General features: G+C 40.2%; 1 protein-coding gene across 1 annotated transcript in view; it reads left to right on the top strand.

Moving 5' to 3' along the window:
• The first annotated feature begins 3,479 nt into the window (after positions 1-3,479).
• LOC149317370 (cytochrome P450 7B1-like) overlaps positions 3,480-23,313 on the top strand; it is a 132,758-nt gene continuing 112,924 nt past the window's right edge. Inside the window, exon 1 of the mRNA XM_089517376.1 lies at positions 3,480-3,846. Within this exon, the coding sequence (XP_089373502.1) occupies positions 3,761-3,846 (86 nt within the window). The 5' untranslated portion in view covers positions 3,480-3,760. The remainder of the gene's footprint in view (positions 3,847-23,313) is intronic.

The following is a 23,313-nucleotide window of genomic DNA, read 5'->3' as shown; positions in this document are numbered from 1 at the left end:
GTATTACAAGAAGCCTCCTGGACTAAGAAATGTGAGGGAATTATTAGGGAATTTCTTTCCAAATGAGAAAGCTTCCCCTGTGTGAAGTTCTCCTTCATCTCCCAGTTTCTAGCCTTGCAGCAGCTTAAGATTTCAACTGAGTATTTCAAAATAGAGTTTAGGTATTTAAAGAAAGGAATACAGTAGAATCCTACAAAACACCATGAATTCACTAAAACATTGTACATATTCAAGGAGGCCTTTGCATTCAAGTATACTTTGTATCCTGCAGATTTCACATTTGATACATCAACAGCTGCAACTGTGAAAATCCATTGACATGTGGGCTGGCTGACAAGAGACAGACATTTCATCAGAGAAAAGCAAAGTCAGTAATCTTGCCTTTTGAAAGTAACATATCTGATGGAATTTCTTCTTAAATTTACAGAGAAATCATGACACATTAGACTTCATTAAGCGTTAAAATCATACTAGCAGGATGAGTTACACAATATGGAGGATGGGTTACACAATATGCTAGTCACTGTTATTGACCCATAGCTTACCCAACTGCTTTGAAAGAAGGAAACACTGTATTTTAAATAATTTCCTTTTGTAGGGGAAGCATCATAACATACTCTCACTCAAATGGATTAAATGGTGGTTATTTATGACAGTACTGCTTAAACTTTCTGATGTGGTAGACCAGCAAGTTTTCCCCCCCTCCTAATGTGCCAGGGACCAACACTGCATCTATGTCCCTTAGCTAGAAAGTGTTTCTTTCCTAGAAACCTCTTGTGGTCCGGCAACCAATAGCTCGTATACTAGCACTGATCCACAGCTCATCCCCTTGAGTAGCTTATGAAAACAAACATTACTTATGAAAACAAACCCTTCTGCATTCCCCTTGTAGAGAAAATTGTCTTGCTGCCCCCCTGCCTGGCCTGCAGCTGAGCTGAGAGGGAACATGGGAGCTGTGCTGGATGGCGGGTGGTGTCCTGGATCCCTTCCACACTACACTGTTATGGCATTATTCTTCTACTTTAACTGCCAGAGCTGCATCCTATGGACTCCAAGAGCTTGTAATTTGGGGAGGTACTAAAGCTCTCTGGCTGAGAATTCTAAATCTCTCTCCCTGAACTATAAATCCCAGGATTCCACAGGCAGTTAAAGCACAATGATAGTGCTATAGTGGTGTAGTGTGAAATGTCCTTGCTTGACAGAACATACCAGTACCCTCTAAGTGTCCTGAGCTGGTATTGACAGTCCTGAATAGTCTTCTGTTCTTACACACACACACACACACACACACACACCAAGAAAAGATGGTTTAAAAAATATCCCAGATCCAAAATACCCTACAGAAATAATCCACTTTAAGACTGCCTGAACTGCCCTGGCTCAGTGCTAGGGAATCCTGAGAATTGTGGTTTATTCTGGCCCGAGACAGAGAAGGCTAAATGTCTCACAAAACTACAGCTCCCAAAATTCCCTACCATTGTTCCAGGGGAGTTAAAGCAGTTTTAAACTTAAACTTAGTTTCTGGGACAACAGTGCAGTAGAAGAATCCTACAAAACACCAACTATTAGAAGTTTATCACATGGAGGACAACTGGAAGTATAAACGGTGATTAACCCATGATGATGATGATGATGATGATGATGATGATAATAGGATGTATTTATATGCCGCCCAATCACTGGGAATCGGGCGGCTTAAAACAGAGGGGATAATAGACGGTTCCTTGACCTCAGGCTTACAATCTAAAAAGACACGACACAAAAGGAGAAGGGAATGGTGGGGAGGGGGGGTCTTAAAGTGGATTTAAGGGGATCAGGTCCAGCATTCTTCCCTCCCTCTGAGGCCTGGACCAATAATTTTCACACAATGTTGTGTTCAAAGTGATATTATCCCGTGAACAACCCGTTATTATCACACAATTGTGCTAATGGTTTTCACATGACGTTGAGGTGAAACGTGATTAAAGTGCCATTAACCCATGAATAACCAGGCAAGAAGCAGCAGCAAATCATTCATGAGATTTTCACAGGATTTTGCTGTTTATTGCCTAGTTATTCCCTGGTTGCTCACAGGATAATGGCTCTTGTGTTAATCTCATTTTAATGTCAATCATGTGATTTTCTCAGGTTAATCACTGTTTAAAGTCCCAATTTCCCCCTGTGTGATAAACTCCTTAGTATTTCATGAATTCACTGAACCATTGCACCTAGACAAGGAGGCCTTTGAATTCAGCGTCTACTTTGTATGCTGCAGGAGTCCCATTTGGTGCATCTCATAAACTGTGTGTAAACACTCCTTGGCGCATGGGCTGACTGACCCCATGCAGACATTTGCTCTCTCTTTCCTCCTCGGTCCTCAGCTTCCTTCGGTGGCTGCAAACTGAATTTCTTTTGGGTTTTTTAATTATTATTTTTTTATTAAACACACACAACAGATAATACAAAACAAAGCAAAAATAACAAAACACATTTAAAAACATACCTCTTCAAACAAGTTACACACTGATCAGTACTGCATCCAGTTACCAGCTGAACTCAGTTACAGTGGGTCCTTGTTATCCGCTGGCGTTTGGTTCCAGGATCTCCTGTGGATAACAACATCTGTGGATGCTCGAGTCCCATTAACTATAATGGCAGAGCATAAAGCTCTCCCTTGTATCAAATGGCAAAAATCAAGGTTTGCTTTGGGGGAATTTATACTTTTTGGGGGGGAATATTTTCAAGCCACAGATGCTTGAATCCGTGGATTAAAACAATCCATGGAAAAGGAGGGCTGACTGCATACACCTTTTCATCATTCTCCTTCTTAATGCATGTCAGGCTTTTGCAAAACACAGATGCTGTTTTCTTTTTGTTTGAAAGGGTTTTAAACTTCAATTTTAAGAATGTAATGTTTTGAATTGTTTGAATTGTTTGATTGTCGTTTTTTCCTCACCTTTGAGACTCGCTGAAAGAAAGAAACGGGGAGCGTGAGCTTCCCTAGACTTCAGTCCACTTTGCCAAACTGCATCTGAGGAAGTGGACTGAAGCCTAGGCAAGCTCTTGCTGCCCATTTCTTTCCTTTAGTGAGTCTCAAAGGGGCTACAAGATCTCTCTGATTCTAGGGCTACATCTTTGGATTTTGTACGTTTTAGAGTGTTTTAACTTGGACTGTTTTAGGGTCTGTAAGCCGCCTTGAGTCCCTGTACTGGGAGGAAGGCTGGATAGAAACATAAACATAATAATAATAATAATAATAGTATACATACTCTCTCTCCTTCCCTTTACTCTCTCTTTCCCTTCTCTTTACAGCCTTCCCACAGATCCTTCTTTATCATCCCCTTCCAGAATCAGATATCCCTCCACCTTTCTCTCTCTCTCTCTTTCTTTCTTTCTTTCTTTCTTTCTTTCTTTCTTTCTCTCCTTCTTTCCTTCAAGTGAACTGGAAGGAAACCTGCCAGATTCATCATGTATCGACTGAGCGGAGAACTGGGGCCAAACCCACCGGCCAGAATTCCAGAGCCTTGAGGCAGGGCAGTTAAAGCGGGATCAAAGCGGGTTATATTCTCCTGCAGTGCGGACGCAGCCTGGGCGGGAGGAGCCTCCCACCTGGCCTTCCCCCTTGGTTTTGGGAGCCAAACTTCCTGAAGAAGGGCGGCTGGAGGCGGGGAGTTTCCAGGCGGAGAGAAGGCAAGGCAAGGCAAGGGAAAGGCCTCCCTGTCCTCCTCTGCCTTGTTTGCCCAGAGCAGGAGAAGCCGAGGAGAGAGACCCAGAAGGGAGGATGGAGCTGCTGCCCTCCTGGGGCTTGGCCCTGGCCACTCTGCTGGCCCTCGGGGCGGCGGGGCTCTTCCTCCGGAGGAGGCGAAGGTAAGCGGGGACCTGGCCCTCCCTCCCTCAGTCCTCGGTCGCCTTTCCCTCTTCTTCCATTCATTCATTGCTCCCTTCTTTGGGCGAAGGGGCTGGAGCTTGCTGCTGCCAAGCCTCCCCAAACTTTGGTCCTCCAGGTGTTTTGGACTTCATCTCCCAGAAGGCCCTACTAGCTGGGCCAAACCTCAGGGAACCTGGGAGCTGAAGTCCCCAAGAACTGGAGGACCAAAGTTGGAGAAACCCCGCTGCCACACTCTCCAGGCTTCATGGACCTTCCTTCTCAGAGATGATGGTGGTGTTGTTGCTGTAGATAAATAAAAATAAGTAAAAGTAAAAATAAATAAATAATAAAATAGAATAAAAATATAAAATAAAATAAACAAACATATAAAATTAAATTAAATTAAATAATAAAAAAGAAATAAAAATAAAATAACATAAAATAAAATAAATATTAATAAAATATAAATTAAAATTAAAGTAAAATAGAATGTTCAAAGGCAGGCCTGTTGTTGAATATAAAGGAAACAAAAATAATGACCACAGAGAACCTACACAAATTTGAATTAGACAATGAAGAAATAGAAATAGTAAAAGAATTCTCATACCTGGGATCAAACACTGATAGAAATGGGAGTCTGCAGCCAAGAAATCAGAAGAAGATTAAGAATCGGAAGGAAAGCTAGGAAAGAACTAGCAAAGATCCTAAAATGCAAGGATATACAACTGCGGACAAAAGGTAGAATCATACAGGCAGTTGTATTCCCTATTGCCATGTATGAGAGCTGGACAGTTAAGAAAGAGGATAGGAGGAAAACCAATTCATTCAAAATCTGGTGCTGGAAAAGAGTGCTAAGGAGTCCATGGACAGCCAAAAAGACCAACAAACGGGTCCTGGAGCAGATCAAGCCAGAAATCTCCCTAGAAGCCAAGATGACAAAACTCAGATTGTCATACTTTGGACACATCATGAGAAGGCATGAATCATTGGGGGAAAAAAGTAATGCTAGGAAAGGTAGAGGGAAGTAGAAAGAGAGGAAGGCTGCATGCAAGATGGATGGACTCTCTTAGAAAGATCACAAGTATGAGTCTGCAGGAATTGAGCAGAGCAGTGGAAGACAGAGAGAGGGTCTTGGAGATGTCTCATCCATAAGGTCACCATGGGTCAAAATACAATCGAAGGCAGTTAACAACAACAAAAACGGAAGCCAACCTATACTGTATGTTCTATATGCATACATATGTAGAGTTTTTGTTTTACTATAGTCAATAAATAAAAGTATTTATTTTTTAAAAAGAAAAAGAAACAGGAGCCAGCCTGTACTGTATGCTATCTATATGTGTATGTATCAGTACTGTAGAGAGATTTTGTAGCCCCTTTCAGACTAATGAGTGTATCACATTGGGGTTACTTTGGGCATTAAAGAGAGATTAAAGTGCATTTAAAGCATCCCGCAAATGAAGCGGAAATGGCAAGTAACTGTGCAAATGGTTATCACACGCAATTGTGTAAATAAAGTGATATTGGAAATGCAGTATCACTGAGATCCCGAAAGTAAAAAGATGCACATTAACATCTTTATGACTGCTTTCACATGTTGTGTGAAATCGTTTCAAGATTGCAAGCTGCTTTGAGTGCAATAGCACTTTTTATCAATGTTAGGCACAAGAGGGTGAAAATATGGGTTAGTCTGATATGAAAGTTATCAAGTCTATGCCCGGACACAATTTTAAAGTGAGAGAGCTACAGTTTAGGGCACTGAGCATATGAGTGCTGGGACAGGGGCTTGTTATCTCTTATTAACTAAGGGCCCATACAGACTGAAGGTACAATGTTGATCTCTTTCCCTTAAGGTACAAAAGTAAAGTAAATAAAAACAAATTGGAACAAATAGATTGCATAAGTTTAGTTTTGACATGATGAAATCATCTCTGGTGCAGCATGTTGGCTCTAGAAGTCATATAAGTAGTTGAATGGAGTCTGAAGGAGCTGGAGAGAACCACAACTTAGATGGGACAATATTAATGAACATTCCTCAGATCTGGGCTGTATGGAAAGATGTTGAAAAGAAAACCATTTCTGAAACAAACCATATCGGAGCCTGTTTCAGTTTGCAAAAAAGCTAGTAGGAGACACAAAAATACTTTCTGATCTGATGAAACAAACCTTAATTTGTTTACCTCATTGCCCTGAGAGTATTGCACTAACAGTGAAGTATAGTGATGGTAGCATAATACTGTAGAGATGTGGTTTTTTTTCCCTCAGTAGTAACTGGGAAGCTGGTTAGCATTGAGCCAAATGCAGTAGGGAGAAATTCTGCAGGAAACACAGTTTCAGATTGCCAGGGTCCTGGGACAAAAGTGGAGGTTCACCTTCCAGCAGGACAATGAAGAGTCTGTGTTCGCAGCCAAAGGGCACTGGAGTTATTTAAAAACAAAACAAAACAACCACCCATCCACCCTGAATGTCTTGTAATGTCCCAGTCACAGTAAAAAAAACCTCTGTGGCAAGGCTTGAAAGTGGCTGTTCCCTAGTAGTCTCCATCCAGTCTGACAGAGCTGGATCAATCTTGCCAAGAAGAAGGAACAAAGACCCAATCCACAAAGCTGATAGGGATTTACCCAAGAGATCTCACAGCTATAATGACTGCCAAAGGTGCTTCTACCAAGTACTCTCTCAGGGTATGTGTGTGAAAACTTATGCAACCAACAGATTTGCTTAACTTTTGTGCTATATTAAAACATAATTGTTACAACTTCATAGTCTTGTATACTGTGTGTACATCAGATGGTTACAGTGCCAATTACACCCATTTTAATTACTGATTGTTACACAACAAAATGTGGAAAAGTCAAGGGGGTGAATACGTCTGCAAGGCACTATCTATGCACCTTAAATATGCTTAAATTGACCTGAGTATGGTAATGACTATTGGTACTGAACTGAATGGAACTAAAGTGACTCTTGTGTTAAATATGCTATTGATGATAGTGCATTTAGGCCCTTTCCTCATTGATTCTCATGAATTTAGCAGTTTTCTGTCTATTTTTTTATTTTAAAAAAAGTACAAATTTTGGGGAACACTGTGGGGTGCAAAAAGGACTTAAGTGTTTCAGTTTGTCCACTACTTTAGGAGAAGAAGGGGCATTGAGCATCTTTTGTTAACAGTTGCTGTGCCTTGCACTCTTTACTTGCTTGGTTTCCCAAGGGATAGAGGAGTAATTCTTGTGTGCTGTGTCACTTGTCCTCTGAACTGAGGCAGGAGAAGGAGAGTAATCTGTGGAAGAGTTGCTCCACACGGCCAAAATGGGGAGCACACCCATCTAAGGGAGCCAAAATCTCTCAGCACTTTAGAAGATTGACTGAATTCCTGCAGGGTCAGAAGTCATGTCTCTTCCATTCTGCTTGGTAGAGGAATGCTGTTCTCTTCCATCATCTGTGGCGTGACTGACCTATAGCTCAAATTAAATTCTGGGTGTACTGATTCTGACCAGCATTTATTGACTAAATTGTATGTACCTACTGCTATCTTCCCACACAAGTGTTCTGTAAATGAGTTCTGCAGAAAAAGATAGAGTTTAATGTAACATCATAAAAACATAAAAGTAGACATTATACCAACACTAAAAGACAGCAAGGGCTACAGAGAACAGTTTTAGGAGCCTGGCTGTTGAAGCTTTCACAGAACAAAGATCTGTTTAGATTTCTCTGAACCCTACAGCTCTGGAGATCCCTATGCAGGGCTTGTTGCAACCTGATGCTGAAAAATAATACTTGTTTGGAACAGGGCTTCACCAGCTGATAGTGTATTTGGAATGGGAATAGAAGTATTATAATAGTAAAAAAGCACACATTATAGTACGCCTGCAAACCAGTGCAAATGTAAAATCAGAAGTGACTCATTTCTAAAAAAAAATCATGCCTTGGCAACTGGAAATCATTTTAACCCTCCCCCCCCAGTTCCTTGGATCATGGAAGCTAGTTCTCCTCTCCCCCTTTAATGGTCACATGCTCTAGATTCAAATCTTAGAATGAATTTTGGAATGACAGTAGGCTACAGTTTTGAATTTCTGGTGGGCAGCCAAAAAACTGCTTGTTCTTCTCCATCCCACCTTCCAGAGGAGAATCAAGGCAACAACACATTTTGGTTGGTTATTAATGATAGTCTTGAATGTGATGTTCTTCTGAACAGCAGAAGGAAATGCATTTGAAGTGAATTCAGACTCATTGATGATCATTAATAGTCCTCTCCCGTCTCAAAATAGGAAGAAAGGCTTGCTTACATTTATATTGTACTGTACTTTGGAAGTGCTTCCTGAAGCCTTGTGTAAAAAAGGAAGATCTGTCTACTTTCTCAGTTTGGATCCACTGAGTTTGTTGAGCTAGTTCCTCTCTCTTACCTGCCTATGGTATGGCCAACACTCCCCTTCCTTTCTCACACAGAATAGTCTTGACATGAGTGGCACTGAACATGTGAACTTCCATGCCACACTTCCTGGTATCTCTCAGTGTACAGCCCATTAGCTGCAGCAGCTCTTGTGTCACCCCTTTTTCCTGTAAGGATGTGCTGGTGGGGGATACTGGCAAGTCAGAGCATTATTTAGCTTTGAGGAATGGAAAGAGATGGACGAGGCCTGTGGTGCTGGACAGTCTTAGTGGGGGGGGGGGGGAGCATTTAGTTTTATGACAGATGGGATGAAGGTTGAATTTGTCATGCTTGTCCACAGAAGAAAGGGACTTCATAATGGCGGGCAAAGTTATGGACATCTAGAAGGAAGCATTGGGTCAGACTTGACCCTATACAGTCTTTTAAAACAATATTTAATACTCATACCTTCTACTTCCTGTTGATTCAGTTCTCTGAGCAGTGCAGAATCCATTAAAATATAGAAAGTGGAACAATGTGAAGTCAGAACACTGCTATTCAGTTCAGTATTTTGTGCCTTGCAGAGGCCAGATTCAAATCTTTCAAGGACTTAAATACATGCAAGACAGGATTTTCTTGCCTGTGGACACTCCCAGCCACAGGCATATTGGTATTATTGAAGTACATGTAGATTTTTACACTTTATTTCAGAACAATATATGTGGACCCTGGAAGTGAACTTGAGTGGGAAATGTTGAATTCAGCAGCATGTTTTAGATTTTGGATATGATTTGCTGTGGATATGATTAGCAAGATTCACAGTGCAGTAATCAACTTAAAATATTGGCTCTCAACTTGTCTTGATGATTTGTCAAAATAACTTTTCAGGCCAGTTACATTATTTGGAAAGGTTTGCAAATACATATTGAACCCAGCACTTTGCTTCCTGTGTTGTCAGACTCCAGATCTGAATTTCATTATAGATTTTTGAAAATTTCTCAGGTGTAAAGCTCTAACCAATTGAATACGTTTCTACCACTTGTGAAAACTTTCATGCTCTAACAATCTAGATACATTAACTGTATGATTACTTGACAGAGTAACTTGGCTTACTTCTCTATAGTATTGCTTTTCTGCCTTAATGTCCAGATGGTGCCAATGTGGCTTATACTAACAAGATTTAAAAGAACAGAACAACAGTAAGAGTCCATAAAAGCACAAAATAATTTTTTTTAAATGCCAGTAAAAATGCAAAATAATATCAATAAAATGGAAGAGGATGACAGGTGTGGGCTATACTAAGAAGGCAGAGAGGTCATAAGAGATTAGGTTGGACTTTGGTTCCTAAAATATAATAAAGTTGCTTTCAGGTACACACATCTAGGGAGTGTAAATGCCACAATGTGGGTATCACTATGCAGTTGGGTCACTAGGGTTGATGTCACCTGGTGCAGTAACTCATGGGTATCACCACCCTCACTGACCACCTCCCATACCATACAGAATCTGTCATTAGGTTTTTGTAGTAACGTTACTCATAAATTGTAATTCCCATATATCACTGAATGTAATAGCAATAGTTTTGACTTTAAAAACTAGTAAAACTAAAATTATACTTTTAAATTACAAGTGGTCTCAAACTGGATTATTTCTGTAGTGTTTTTTTTTTTTTTTACCAGAAATGCATGCCTTGTGGCATGAGTAGAATATTACTTGACAGTGGTTGTTACACTATATGAGCCTGCCCACGCTCATCTGCTGGGGAAGATATTCTCTTTGTAACCCACCATCACAGGAATATTTAGTGAAGACATGGGAGAGAACCTTTTTGGTGGCTGCTCCCAGGTTATAAAACTCCTATCCTCAGGAGGTCCATTTGGCTCCTTTCCTGCTATCTTTCCTCCAGCAGATACAGACCTTTTCAGTTAAGGAGGCATTTGATTTTTAATACAGTGGGCCCTTGTTATCTGTTGGGGTTTGGTTGCAGGAACCCCCGTGAATAACAAAATCTGTGTATGCTCAAGTCCCATTAAATACAATGGCATGGCAAAATGATGTCCCTTATATAAAATGGAAAAATCAAGGTTTGATACTTGAAATGTATACTTTTTTTGGATATTTTCAAGCTGTGGATGCTTGAATCTGTCTATAAAAAATCTGTGTATAAGGAGGGCCAACTGAATGTTATGGCAGATTATGGCGGATTTGTGTTTCTATTTTATTATGTTTTAAAACTGCTTTAACTTGTGTTTTTTAAATAAAAGTTCATATTAATTGTGTTTGAACTTCTGTACTAAGTTTTTTTTTCTTTTTTAGTGATACTGTGTTGTCCAAAAGGTTGTATGTTGCCTGGGGTCTCATGGTGGGAGAAAAATGGGATATTTATCAATCAATTAAACAAACAAATAAAATGCATGCTTTGATTAGAAGTATGACGACCTCAGATTCAGAGCTGATTCAGAAGCTGATCCATGTCTGAAGGTTCTTTTGAAAGTCTTTCTGATTTTAGAATATTAACTCATGCAGAAGCATGAAGCACATATTCTTTATGAATTTCTGAAAAGTTTGACCCATGTTGATCTTAATCATTTGGCACCCCAACCAAGCATACATTTCCCCCCTAGGAACTTCTGAACTTTTTGGACATGAAGCAGCTGCTACATTTTGCTTGCCTTGGCATAAATAAAGTTAATAAAGCATAGGCATGGCTTTTCACAAGGAGGTAATACTTTAACAAGAAGGCAATGGCTACATTGTGTGATCTGACTCTTAGCTGTAAGCAATACATACTTTGGTATCACTTAAGTTCACACCACAAAAATCATTGCAACCTGTACTATAGTACAGGTTCTTCACTCACTCCATGGCAAGCTCCAGAGGTCCCTGATTAGATTGGATAACATGTGGGTTGTTACCCAGTTTAGTTCTGTTCAGTGCCTACCACTGCTACAGTCAAATCCTGGTCCATTTTTGCAAATACAATGTTACACTTGCCAGGCACATAGATTTGCTGCAAATCATCACCAGAAGGGCTGTAGAGGTGAAGGTTCAAAACAAAGATTTGTAGAAGCAACTTTCTCTAGTGTAGGAAGCAAGTCTGACTCAGTTGTGTGCATAACCAGCCCATAAAAATGAGGCCTGGTGTGCTCCACCTACTAATATATACCCAGTATGAACATAATAATTGTGTGGATGTTCGCATAGAATCAGAGTTGGAAGAGACCACAAGGGCTATCCAATTCAACCCCATTCTGTTGATGGTCTTCTTATTACAGTGGCAGATATCCACATTTCCAGTGTTTCTTTTTCATTTCATACATGCCAGCGACTCTTAAAATGAATCCATGAATATATAATCATCTTAGGATATATTAACGTGAGTTAGATAAACCATTGCCTCATTCTGGTTTAGTGTGCACATTTGGAAATCCTGTTTATATATTTTTGCATTCTTTGGAGAGTGCCTAGGCTATTTGTATGACTCCTGAGCCAAGAATGCTTCTGCTGTTTTTACCTTTAAATTGTGTCTTTTAACATCTTCAAAGGCTCAAATGGTCCATTTAGAGGAAGAATGTAAATGGCAAATGACTAAATTTATATCTAAAAGGATGTTAGATGTTTTTAATTGAAATGAAAATAGCAAGAAGATTTTACTAGCTTATAAAATGTTAACGGCAAAAAAGAGTGAGTTGCTTGGAGAACACTCAAATTTCTATTGCCATACCATAGTAATGTGCACTACTTAGTGCCTTTTCATGATGGCACTCATTGAGTAGTTTATTGCATTTCCTGCTAGGCTTTGGTCAAAATATTAGCTCGGTGGTAGAAATGTTCATCTAGAGGTATAGCACACTGTGGCACACTTGTGTCTATAGTTCACTGTTTGGATTTTGGAAATTAGAGAAATCTTCAAGAATCCTGTGTAACAGTAGATGATGCCTCTGGATATTTGTTTAGATGAGGGCTGAGCAATTTCAGTTAGGCCTGATTCTGGATTGTAGGGTGGGCTGCACTACCATATTTGGGGCAAAAAAATAAGCCAAAAATGTATCCTGGAAGTTCCCAGAAGTGTTTGGAAATCTATTTCCAGTTTCTGCTCTCAGGATTTCTAGCTAATTTTTAGCCAGTTTTGAGGTGCGGGGTGGTGGTGGTGGTGGTGGTGGTGGTGGAGGGAAATGGAGTATTAAAAGGGAAACTAGATCCCTTTGCATACTGATGTCACTCTCAGTGGAGTTCTGTGGGCTCTGGTAGATTTTCATGCTTCAAAAAATTGTTTTAAAAAATTAGGCAGTCTAGGGATTTTAGGGGAATTGATAGAGGGTGGAGAGATTAAGGGATTGTAAAACAATAACAACAACAAGGATCTGAGCAGCTCAATCTGGTGCATGTGGTCATGCTTTTCCCACACCTGAATTTAGATATACAGACCCAACAGTGGTACTTTATAGGGCAAGCTGCAGGTTTTTAAGAGTGCTTGATGGGCCTTCCTTAATGCCAACTGCTATGCTCAGTGTACATTACCATTTGGTTGCTTGGCTCCAGAACTTGGAAAGTTATTTTTGAGAAAAATGAATATAATGACATGATGAAGTCATCCATAGCTGAACAGCACTAGGATGGTTTTCCAGGATCCAGAGTGGCTTCAGTGTGTCATTACTCTTATTTTTCTTAAAACATAACTCTCCAACCGCTGCTTGGCTCTATTAGAACACCATTGTTTCTAAGTCAAGATGAAGATCGAGGCACAAAATCAGATGGAAGCAATGTCTTTTGAGTTGTCTCTGCTTATTCATACAGCACCTTTCCATACCAGATGCCCACAGTAGCTAACAATAATAAAATGCAACATTGCAACAATATACAATAAAATAATGCACCAGAGTCCAAAATGACAATGTAATGCCAGCTAACAGCTGAGAATAATCAAAAGACCAAACGTCTGCCAGAACAGAAAGGTCTTTGCATAGCAGTGAACAGTTATTGGGGAAGAAATTTCATAGGCTTAGCCATTGAAAAGCCTTTTGCCTATATCCCTGCCAGAGGCACCTGAGCTGAAAAGAGTCAGTCCTAATGAGTTTAATGCACACGTATCTTCATATTCAAGACCAGTGCCTTTCAGGTAACCTGACCCTAAGTGATAAAAATTTAAGGGCTCACTGAGTTGCAGAAAGAGTGGCACTGAACCATGTGCAAATCCTCTTCCTGTGTGCCCCAATATATTGCATGTATATGGATTGTGCTGACTATCCCATGCCTGTTGAGATCTCAGTTTGGGAACTCTGCTGCTGTCAGGGAATACTACCCTCAGAAGATCTGTTGGGGAGACTTGCTACTCTTTAGGTTATGGAAAATCACAGCTCACTATAAATGTATTGCCACTGTGACAGCATCAGTATTGTAACTAAAATACAACATCATCAAGCTGTATTCTAATTCCAAGAAATTATGTTCAGATGGACTTGACATTTTTGCAATGTAATTTAACTCAACTGGCTCCTTTTTAAATAAACGTCTTTATTTAAAGAACAAGTATATAGCAATGACTTGGCACCATAAATGCAACATGAGATGACAGTGACATTTAACTCTCACACCATGCAGTCATTGACTACAGTGAATCTACAGTGAGACTTAACGGTCAAGCCATATCAAAATTAGCTCTCTGTCACTACATTCAGGTATTTGCCTGAGTGTGTGGAGGCATGAAAAGGTGTGGGGACATGGGCACACACATATGTCCCTCTCCAAATATCCCCTAGCATATGTATATTTTATGTATTTTCCCCCTTGGTACTGTGTAAGTGACCTTAGTACATCCCTTTAACAAGCCCTCTCTTCTCTAAGGCAAATAATAAAAGAATGCTATGGGTTCTCTTCAGCTAGCCAGAATCTCCTCAAACTGGCTCATGATGCATTTGACAAAATGGGCTTTTGGTCCCTGAAAGCTTATGCCGCAATGTATTTGCTACTCTGTTCAGGTACCATCACACTAGCATGTCTAACCCATAGGAATCAGATCTCTTTATATATACACTGGGCATTATTGAAAATAACTGTCCCCAGTAGGTCCAAGATTTATTTTTGGTAGGCACTTCTCTGAGAGATTTTGGATGCCTTAAGACACATTTCTCAAATCTGGTTTTATTTACATTAGCATAATTTAACTAAAATACTTATTTAAGAAATATTTCTGATTCATCTTGTTTTAATCTTGACCGACAACCACAAAGTAGGTGATTTATATCTAGAAAGTGATGCCAGTTTTAATTTCTTTATTGTCTGACAATGTGTTGTCCACATTAGTTTACAAACCAAGGTTAAACAGATGAATATTTTTGGAATGATATACACATATACTCTGTTGTCCTAAGCCCTAAGAATCCATATTCCACACTCTCATCACAGCTGATTACTCATGGATTTACCTGTATTTGTATTTTTGTTATACAGTATATACCCTTTCATAACTGTAAAAGTATATTTGGGGTTCTGCTCTCTGTAAATTGTCCAGTTCTTTCTCCATGTCTCTTTCTGTCTTTACATCCATTGTTGTCTAGCCATGTGCTCCTCACTTAAGTGATCTTTTTTTTTAGTATTCAGGTTTTTGGGAAGGAAAACTAATGCTTCTCTTATTCTTATTTTAATAGCAGAAGAAAAGGTAACTATAAAAATAATTAGCATTCAAATAAAATACCTGAGTGGGTTTATTCAGCTAACACACTTTTAACACACTATGCTTTCTCTCCTGGCACAAATAAAAACTGAGAGGTGTGATTTTTCTTAATTTCTAGCACTAATATGTACCTGTAAATTCTGAGGATGATTGTCCTCAGCATTAGCTGCATATCACTCTTTAATTTACAGTATTTTTAGTAAGAGATTGATGTTTGGACCTCCAAAATGGTTCTGGAACTTGTTCTACCATTTGGGAGCTTGTCAGATTTGATGATAATATGATGTGTTTCTGCTATTTCTGGCCTTCAGACCTTGCTCAAAAATGGGTAGTCTTTCTACTCCCAACCTTTAGATGTAATGGTGCCAAATGTAAACAGTGTGTCCAGCAGCATATTTAAAAGAAACTTATTTAGATATTTATGAAAAGTTGGTACGCCAACTATGGGGTGACCACTGGTGTACTGGTACTATGTGTATATGGGCTGGAATGTATAGTAATTACATTTTAAAGCTACACAGCTATTACTATATTGACTGTAAATATACAAGCAAATCCTATTACATATACAAAGCCAGCTAGATTGACAGTCTAATCTTTCTTCAGCACTGGTGATAGGACTTCATTGTCCACCATATCAGAAAACAGCCATGTGGCTTCATGGGGAAGCCACCACTCTCTTTTTCTCTACCACATTGCTGCCACCTCCCATCATCTATTTTGAGTGGTGACCATCTCACTCTACTAAGTGATCGAGCCAAGTATCAGCCAAGTCTAGCACTTTAAAAGTTTTTCAAATTCTTCCAAACTAGAATTTAGTTGGTAAGTGGTTAGATGTGTGTGGATTTTCCAGACACCTGGTGATGTCCAGATGTTTGGATTCCGACTACCATAGTCATGTTATCATTAGCTTGACAGCTGTGGGGCTGTTGGGAGTTAAAATACAAACAATTTGGAAGGCACCAAGTTGAGGGAAGCTGTTTCAGAGAGCTAGTGTGATGTAGTGTTTTGAGTCTTACTCTAAGACACCAGGGCTTGAATACCCCATTCAGCTACAGAAACCCACTGGATGACCTTGAACAATTTACACTATTTCAGTCTCAGGCAATGGCAAACTCTCTCTGGATAAATCTTGCCAAGAAGACCATGTGATGAACCCTAGAGTTGTCACAAGTTGGAAACAAGATGAAGGTATATAATCACAGCAAGACAGGGCAGCAAGATGTACAGTAATAGGTGATATCATCTTGGTTATTGAAATATTTCTCCCTAATTTTCTGTCATAAAAGGTATCATTTGTTGTTGCTATGTGCCTTAAAATCAACTTTGATTTATGGTGACTTTACTTTAATGTTTTCATGGAGGTTTGCCATTTCCATTCTCTTAGACTAAGAGTCTGTGACTTTTCCCTGTGTATCCAGGGCTGAGCAGTGATTTGAATCCTGGCCTCTCTGAGCCTTAGTCCAACACTCAAACCACTACACTATGTTAGCTCTCTAAAAGATATCATGGGTGTCTAAAAATGGTAAATATAACCACTCTGTGATAAAGAGTAAATAAAAGGGAATAATCAGGCAAATCTCCCATCTTTTAAAGTATCTATTTATTATATTTATTTCCAGTCTTTCCTTCCTGAGTTTGAAGCATTGTGCATGCCTGTCTTCTTATTCATTGTATCTTCACAACAACCCTGTAAGTGGGTTGAGTTGGGAAAAAATTACTAGCCCAAGGCCACTCAGTGAAGTTTCATGGCTTTGTGGCTAATTGAATCTGGCACTCCCAAGTCTCAGTCTATCTCTAATAACTAAACCACAGTGACTCGCCACAGGGTTGGTTGACAGAAACTAAATCTGGGGCAGGTGCTTCTTTTTAGGCCTCCAAACCAAATGCTCCATAATTTTCTCTTTTTTTCAGGAGAGGAACATGTACCATCCATCCATGGCTATGATAACAAGGGGAAAAGCTTTAAATAGTGATAAAATGATTGTTATATTTAGTGGTAACACTTAGTAAAGTGTTATCAATTTGCGTTACTTTATATTTTATTTTGGAATAACCCCAAAATTCTTCTTGTAAGAAGAGCTACAGAGCCTGTGAGTATGTATCTTTATTGGTGCCTCTATAGGTATAACATTTATTTTTATTTTTCTGTATATTTAAATCTAGTCCTTTACTTGCTAATGTGTTGTACCATATGGTGCCGAGCTGTATGCCAGTTGTTAAAAATATTCTGAGAACATAGGGAGCTCGCAGTAGGTTCAAGAAGGGTGATACTTCTTGACCAAAGTATTCTGTTACACTCCCCCACCCCGTGTGTGTATTTTGAAATTATGAAAGTTTGTCCAAGGGACCTTCTGTCTCCCATTTGTTTAAACATAGTAGAATCTTGTGTGTGTGTGTTTAAAACAGTGAAGTACATTTAAAGAAACTTATTGTGAAAAATCAGTTTCAAAGAAAGAAAATCTTGCTTTTGACTTTTACAGTGTGCTTGCCTTGTCTTCCTCCCACTTGCCCATAATTAGTCATTCTTTTCAATGTTGCTTTTGATGCCTCTTCATGGGTGCATTGTGGATCTCTTTCATTACATCTGAATGTTTCTATTTTATGTTTATAAATGGGGGGTGGCAGCAATGATGAGAATGCAGTCCCCTTCGTTTGTGTCAGTTCTTGAGCAACACAGTTGCTATCTCCTCTACGGCTGTCAGAACAAAACATAGGAAGCTGCCTAACACTGAGTCAGACAGACCCAAGCTTGGAAAAGTTACTTGCTAGGCTACAAGTCCTAGAATCCCTCAGCCTGCATGCCCAGTGGCCATGTTGGGTGTGGGATTCTGGGACCTTGTGGTTTCACAAAGTAACTTTGTTCTGGTCAGGCTGTTGGCCCATTTAGCTTGGTACTGTTTTCACTGGTGGCCCGTGGCTCTTTAGGACAGGGGTGGGAATTGTGCACAAGTATGTGGACCATATTCAGCATTGGGGGGAGTCCAACCTGGCCTCTTCAATACGAAAAATTTTACGAGCCAGAGAAAGCTATCCTCTGGTTTTGGAAAAAATGACGTATTCAGCCTGTGGAAGTCTAGGATGACTGAAAATGGAGTGGATGTGGACTTCAGATTCTTCCCATCATTCCATCACTCCTGCAAGGTATGGGAAAGCCATCTTTCAGTCCTTCTTGAAGTTGGCATGGACTGAACCTGGGAGAATTGGCATCTGCTTTGTCACTGAGCTAGGCTCTTTTCCTTCCTCATTATTTCTGGTCCTGTGAAAACATTTCCACTCTTTGGATTCTTTAGGCAGAATGTTGGAATAAAGAGCATGCATCCTAAAAGATGAGTCACTTTCATAACTTCCCTATTTCATCATTCAGCTCATCCCTTTTTTTAAAAATGGGATACACAGAGCATATATGATAGCACATGTGGTTCCTGGTCCCAACTTTTGCAGCTCTTGAAGCCCTCATCATTACACCCAAAGCCTCCCCCAACCCATATTATTAAAAAAAAATTCTGTGCAATTTGGGGGCAGTCTGTACTGAAACTACCCCAGACACATGAAAACATGTGGATGTACCACAACCCCACCCATATAGCCCTCTCGAAACTGCTCTCAAATATCTCATTTTCCTTCTGTTTGTTTTGTTCTCCGACTTATGGCGACCTTGTGGTAGCTGCTCACAAATGAGACTGGAAGTGAAGCACCATCATTTCCAGTCACCAGTTTAAGAGGGATTACAAAGGGTAATGGGGGTGGTTGGGCATGCTTGGTGTGTGTGAAGTTTGTGAAGAGAATCTGAGAGGGGAGTAGCTCATCCTTGTTTTAAAAGCCTGCTTCCATGCAAGAGGATAACAAGTCAGCTTTAATTGAACACAAATGCTTGATATCCGGGAACAACTATGGCTGGAAATCTTGAGTATTTTTGGACTGTAGCTCCCTCACTATGGCTATGCTGGCAAGGGCTGGGGAGAGTTGGAGTCCAACAGCAGTTGGAGGTGTACATGATTATCGCCCTAGTGCTAGAGGAAAGGTGGAAAGTTATGATTTTCATGGATTTTTCCTCCACTCTGTAATTCCCAGCACTGCTTTCATTATTTTAGGGGGTCCCCCAATTCTCCAAAGCAGATGGGATCTACAGTGAGGTAGGAATAAGAGAAAATTGCTTCCTTTCCCTACTTGCCTGTCCTTGGAACCATGCAGTGAGTGAATTTATGCTCTTTGCAACTGTTCACATTAAAACATGCATTATTCTCCTTTGAAAATAACCACTTGGTATGGCAGGTTGATAGGAAGTTCATTCTTCTTTTCCATTAAAATATAAAAAGAACCACTCTGGTATATTGGCTAGAATGCCCTTCTGTCTCCATCCCACTCCCAGGAAAGCTGACACGTTGATCTTGGACTAGTGTGTAGCTATTTAGTGAGGCAGGGGATACAGAAAATTGAGGATATTGCACCTCCAAATTTCCAGGATTGCAGAAAATGAAAAATTGAAAATCATTTGTACCTAAAACTGTTGAATTTCCTCTGTTCTCATTCCCTTAATAACTTTGCCTGCCCCCTTTTTTGAATGCCTAAGCCAGGGGTAGGCAACCCTTTTGAGCCGGGGGCCGGGTAGCTGTCCCTCAGACAACTGGGGGGCCGAAGCCAAAAAATAAATAATTAAATAATTTAAAAAACATTAAATAAATAAATAAACCGGGACAAATGTAGGACAAAATTTTCAAATGGAGGGCACTTTTTAAATAAAAAATGGAGGACACGTGAAAAAAATTGCTGATATTTTAAAAAATGTTAAGATAAATGCATGTTTCTGAGGCTTCTATAGACAATCACCCCCCAAAGGCCCTGGCGGCAATCGGTGGCAGGACCGGGCTGGGGCCGGTCCCAAGGCCTTGCCGGGCCGCATCCGGCCCGCGGGCCGCAGGTTGCGTACCCCTGGCCTAAGCTGTATTTCTAAATTTTCAGATGATAATCTAAGTTACAGCAATGCTAAAATTTAGGGACTGAAGGAAAAAAGTTTTTTGGGGGGCAGAATTCTTATTTGGGATATGCAATGGCCTCATTTTGCTCCCCCTATAGTTACATCCCTGGCCTTGGGCTAGCCAATTTCTCTTAGGTCTAGTTGTTTGAATGAATGAATGAATGAATGCCTTTATTTCAGTTAACAAACCATATGCAGTATATATATAAAAAACAGCAACAAATTAAATAACAGCAAGAGTAGTACATACACAGCATATAACAGACTTGCCACTTCATAATGTAGTTGTTTGAGTGTTGGACTATGACACTTCAGCAATGGAAACCCACTGAGTGACATTGGCCAAGTCACACTCTCTCAGCCTCGGAGCCTCTGAACAAATCTTACCAAGAAAACCCCATGATGGGTTAAGTCAGAAACATCTTGAAGGTACACAACAACAATCTACTTTTTGTAGTAGTTATGCTAAGAAGGAAGAACTAGATGTAACCCTTCGCACATTCTTTGGACGAAGGGATAAGAATTGTTACTGCTATTATCATAAAATATTAAGTAAATATAATAGTAAATATTAGTTTTAATTTCATCTGTTTTACTATTTTTCTTAGATGTAGAAACAGTTAGAATTACCAACATCCATGCTACCTCCATGCTGAAAGTCGTAAATTAACTATAAATATCTGCTAATGTCTGAACATTTATCTGAATGATGGTGCTAGTAGTGGTAATTTTTTTGTATGGGGAGGATTTCAGTTTTGACTGCTTGCTAGAAAGTGTGTGCTCTGACCATTCTCTTTTGCATTTAATGGCCTCTATAATATTTTCATTCAACCCATGAACCTATCAGCAATTTGTTTTTACAGGTTAATATACTTACAAATGATTTTCTAATAGAATATCCTCATCAGAGGGCAGATTTATTAACACTCCTCCTCCTCTTTTGATTGTCTTTTTTAATCCCAGCTCCATGTATAATTTACTTTTTCCTTGGTGAGTGCTTAAACTGAAGAAACCTGTCTTGCTGAAATACTTGAGCTTAGACAAATTTGCCTTTCTCTCTCGGGCAAGATATGTTAGCTGCAGGCACCAGTCTTTCTGAGAGGAACATTAATATTAATTGAAATCTTGTTGAAGTTAAAACAGAAGTGAATGGGTTAAGAGTAATTAGTCAGGTTCAATATAACTTTTGCCTAACATTTGACAAGAGATTATTTTCAGTTAATCCCATAAGCACATATGGGTAGGAAGCTGGGTGCATGAAGGAGAAAATTTTCTTGGCATATTTGCTAATATCATGTCCCCCTCTCAGTAGATGTTCTCTTTGCATGGCTATCAAATTCCTTGTGGGCCCTTGATATCCACTGAGGTTTGGTTCCAAGTCCCCCCATGGATCCCAAAATCAGTGGATGCTCAAGTTCCATTAAATACAGTGATGTGTTAAAATGGTGTCACTTGTATAAAATAGTAAAATCAGACTTTGGTTTTTGGAATTTATGTATTTGTTAAATATTTTTCAAGCAATGGATAGTTGAATCTTTGCATAAAGAATCTGTGGATATGGATGGACAACTGTACATGAAGTACCAATTTTTCTGTGTTTTCTTTAGAGTTGCCAGATCTCAAGGCTGGACACTGAGTTTTCTGCTTCCATGGGAGGGTGCAAATTCCCAAGTTTTGAAAAACAAACAATGATAGCACAATGAAAGGTTAAATAAGAACCTATACAAAAGTATCTTTGGCCTGATACAGACAGGCCAAAATAAAGCTGCTTCGAGTCACTTTGGAGGTATGCTGTTTAAATGATACATGCGTCCTAAGAGTCCAGAAGCCTCACCAAAGCCACGCTTCAGTCCTAAGGACTGGAATGCAGCTTTGGTGCAGCTTCCAGACTCTTAGGACACATGCATCATGGAAACACCATACCTCCAAAGTGACTCGAAGCAGCTTTATTTTGGCCTGTCTGTATAGGGCCTTTGTTTTACAAGAATCATTCATTACGCAGGCTTAAACATCATTTGGAGGGCACCCAGTATAAATATGCAACATGAGACCTTACCCACAATATACATTCTCATGTTTGGTATTTATACCTAGGCATGACTGCAAGGGGTGGTGTGGGGTTGGTAAATGTGAGCCAGTGTCTTTATACACACTACATCTGTCCACCAGACATTTACTTGGTAGGATTTAGACCTGCAAAATTCTGCTTGCAGCATGAGTACACTCTGCACTTGGAAATGGTCTATGACAGCACTTGTTGAAAATACTGTCCCGCTTTCAAACAGCTTCTGATTTGTTCAGAATGTTGAAGTACTCAGTAGTAACTAAGTCCAACCAAGTTATTTTGGTTCCTAAGGCAGAAAAATCCCACAAGCAAGCACCTCTCCTAATCTCTGTGGCACCCTTCCTCCCCAAAATCCCAAAACAGAATATAAATAGCAAATAGGTTATATTTTCATGATATCCAGAATCTCCTCCTCTCTTATGTTACCCCACCACAGAACACTTCAAGGTATATTCACAAACCTTTTACTTCAAATTAATCTTAGTGGCGGGTTACAGACCGCCCGTTTGGGGCGGTCTGCACCCGCCCCTTTCCCCAGTGTATTGGGGCCTCAGCGGCTAGACCGGCAGCCGCTGAGGCCCCGATCCGCCGCTTTCCGGGCTGCGGGGAAGCGGCAAAAGGCCACTTCCCCACAGCCTGGAAAGGGGTGTCTTTGGGGCTTCAAGCCCCAAGGACACCCCGCGGCGGCAGGGAGGAGGAGAAAGGCGCTGCTTGGCCCCTTTCTCCTTTGCGCCACTGGGCACACCCGTGTGAAGGCTGCGCCCAGCGGTGCAAACCAGGAAGGAGCTCCGAAACGGAGCTCCTTCCTGCTCCGTGCTAAGGGCGCACTAAGCGCCCTGGCGCAGAGCGATGATGTCACGTCTGCACCACCCCGTATAGAGGTGGCGTGGTTGTGACGTCATCATGGCTCCGCGCGTACTATATGGCCCATCTGTAACGGGCCAGTGTCTTGTATTAAAAGTTCTCACTTCCATACCCTCTGGGCCCTCAGTTCAACTTTTAGTAAATATGTGAAATACTTATTAATAGTGCACACTGGACTGAGCGATGTTTTTAAAAATTAGAAAATGAGTCAATGAATTTAACAGCTGTATATAAATAAAAAAATTAAAATTAAATTAAAAGGAGCCCTGGTGGTGCAGTGGTTAAATGCCTGTACTGCAGCCATTCACTCAAGACCACAAGGTTGCGAGTTCAAGACCAGCAAAAGGGCCCAAGCTCGACTCAGGCTTGCATCCTTCTGAGGTCACTAAAATGAGTACCCAGACTGTTGGGGGCTAATTAGCTTACTTGCAAAATTAGCTTACTGTTCACCGCTATGATCTCTGGAATAGCGGTATATAAATAGAAAAAAATAGAATTCAAAGATACAGCCATATTAGTC

The sequence above is a fragment of the Sceloporus occidentalis genome, unplaced genomic scaffold, assembly GCF_023333645.1.
Source record: "Sceloporus occidentalis isolate IW3139 unplaced genomic scaffold, rSceOcc1.0.p SCAF_3, whole genome shotgun sequence".
In the NCBI taxonomy this organism is placed as follows: Eukaryota; Metazoa; Chordata; class Lepidosauria; order Squamata; family Phrynosomatidae; genus Sceloporus; species Sceloporus occidentalis.
The sequence above is the reverse complement of the archived record's forward strand: the minus strand, read 5'-3'. Positions and strand labels throughout refer to the sequence as shown.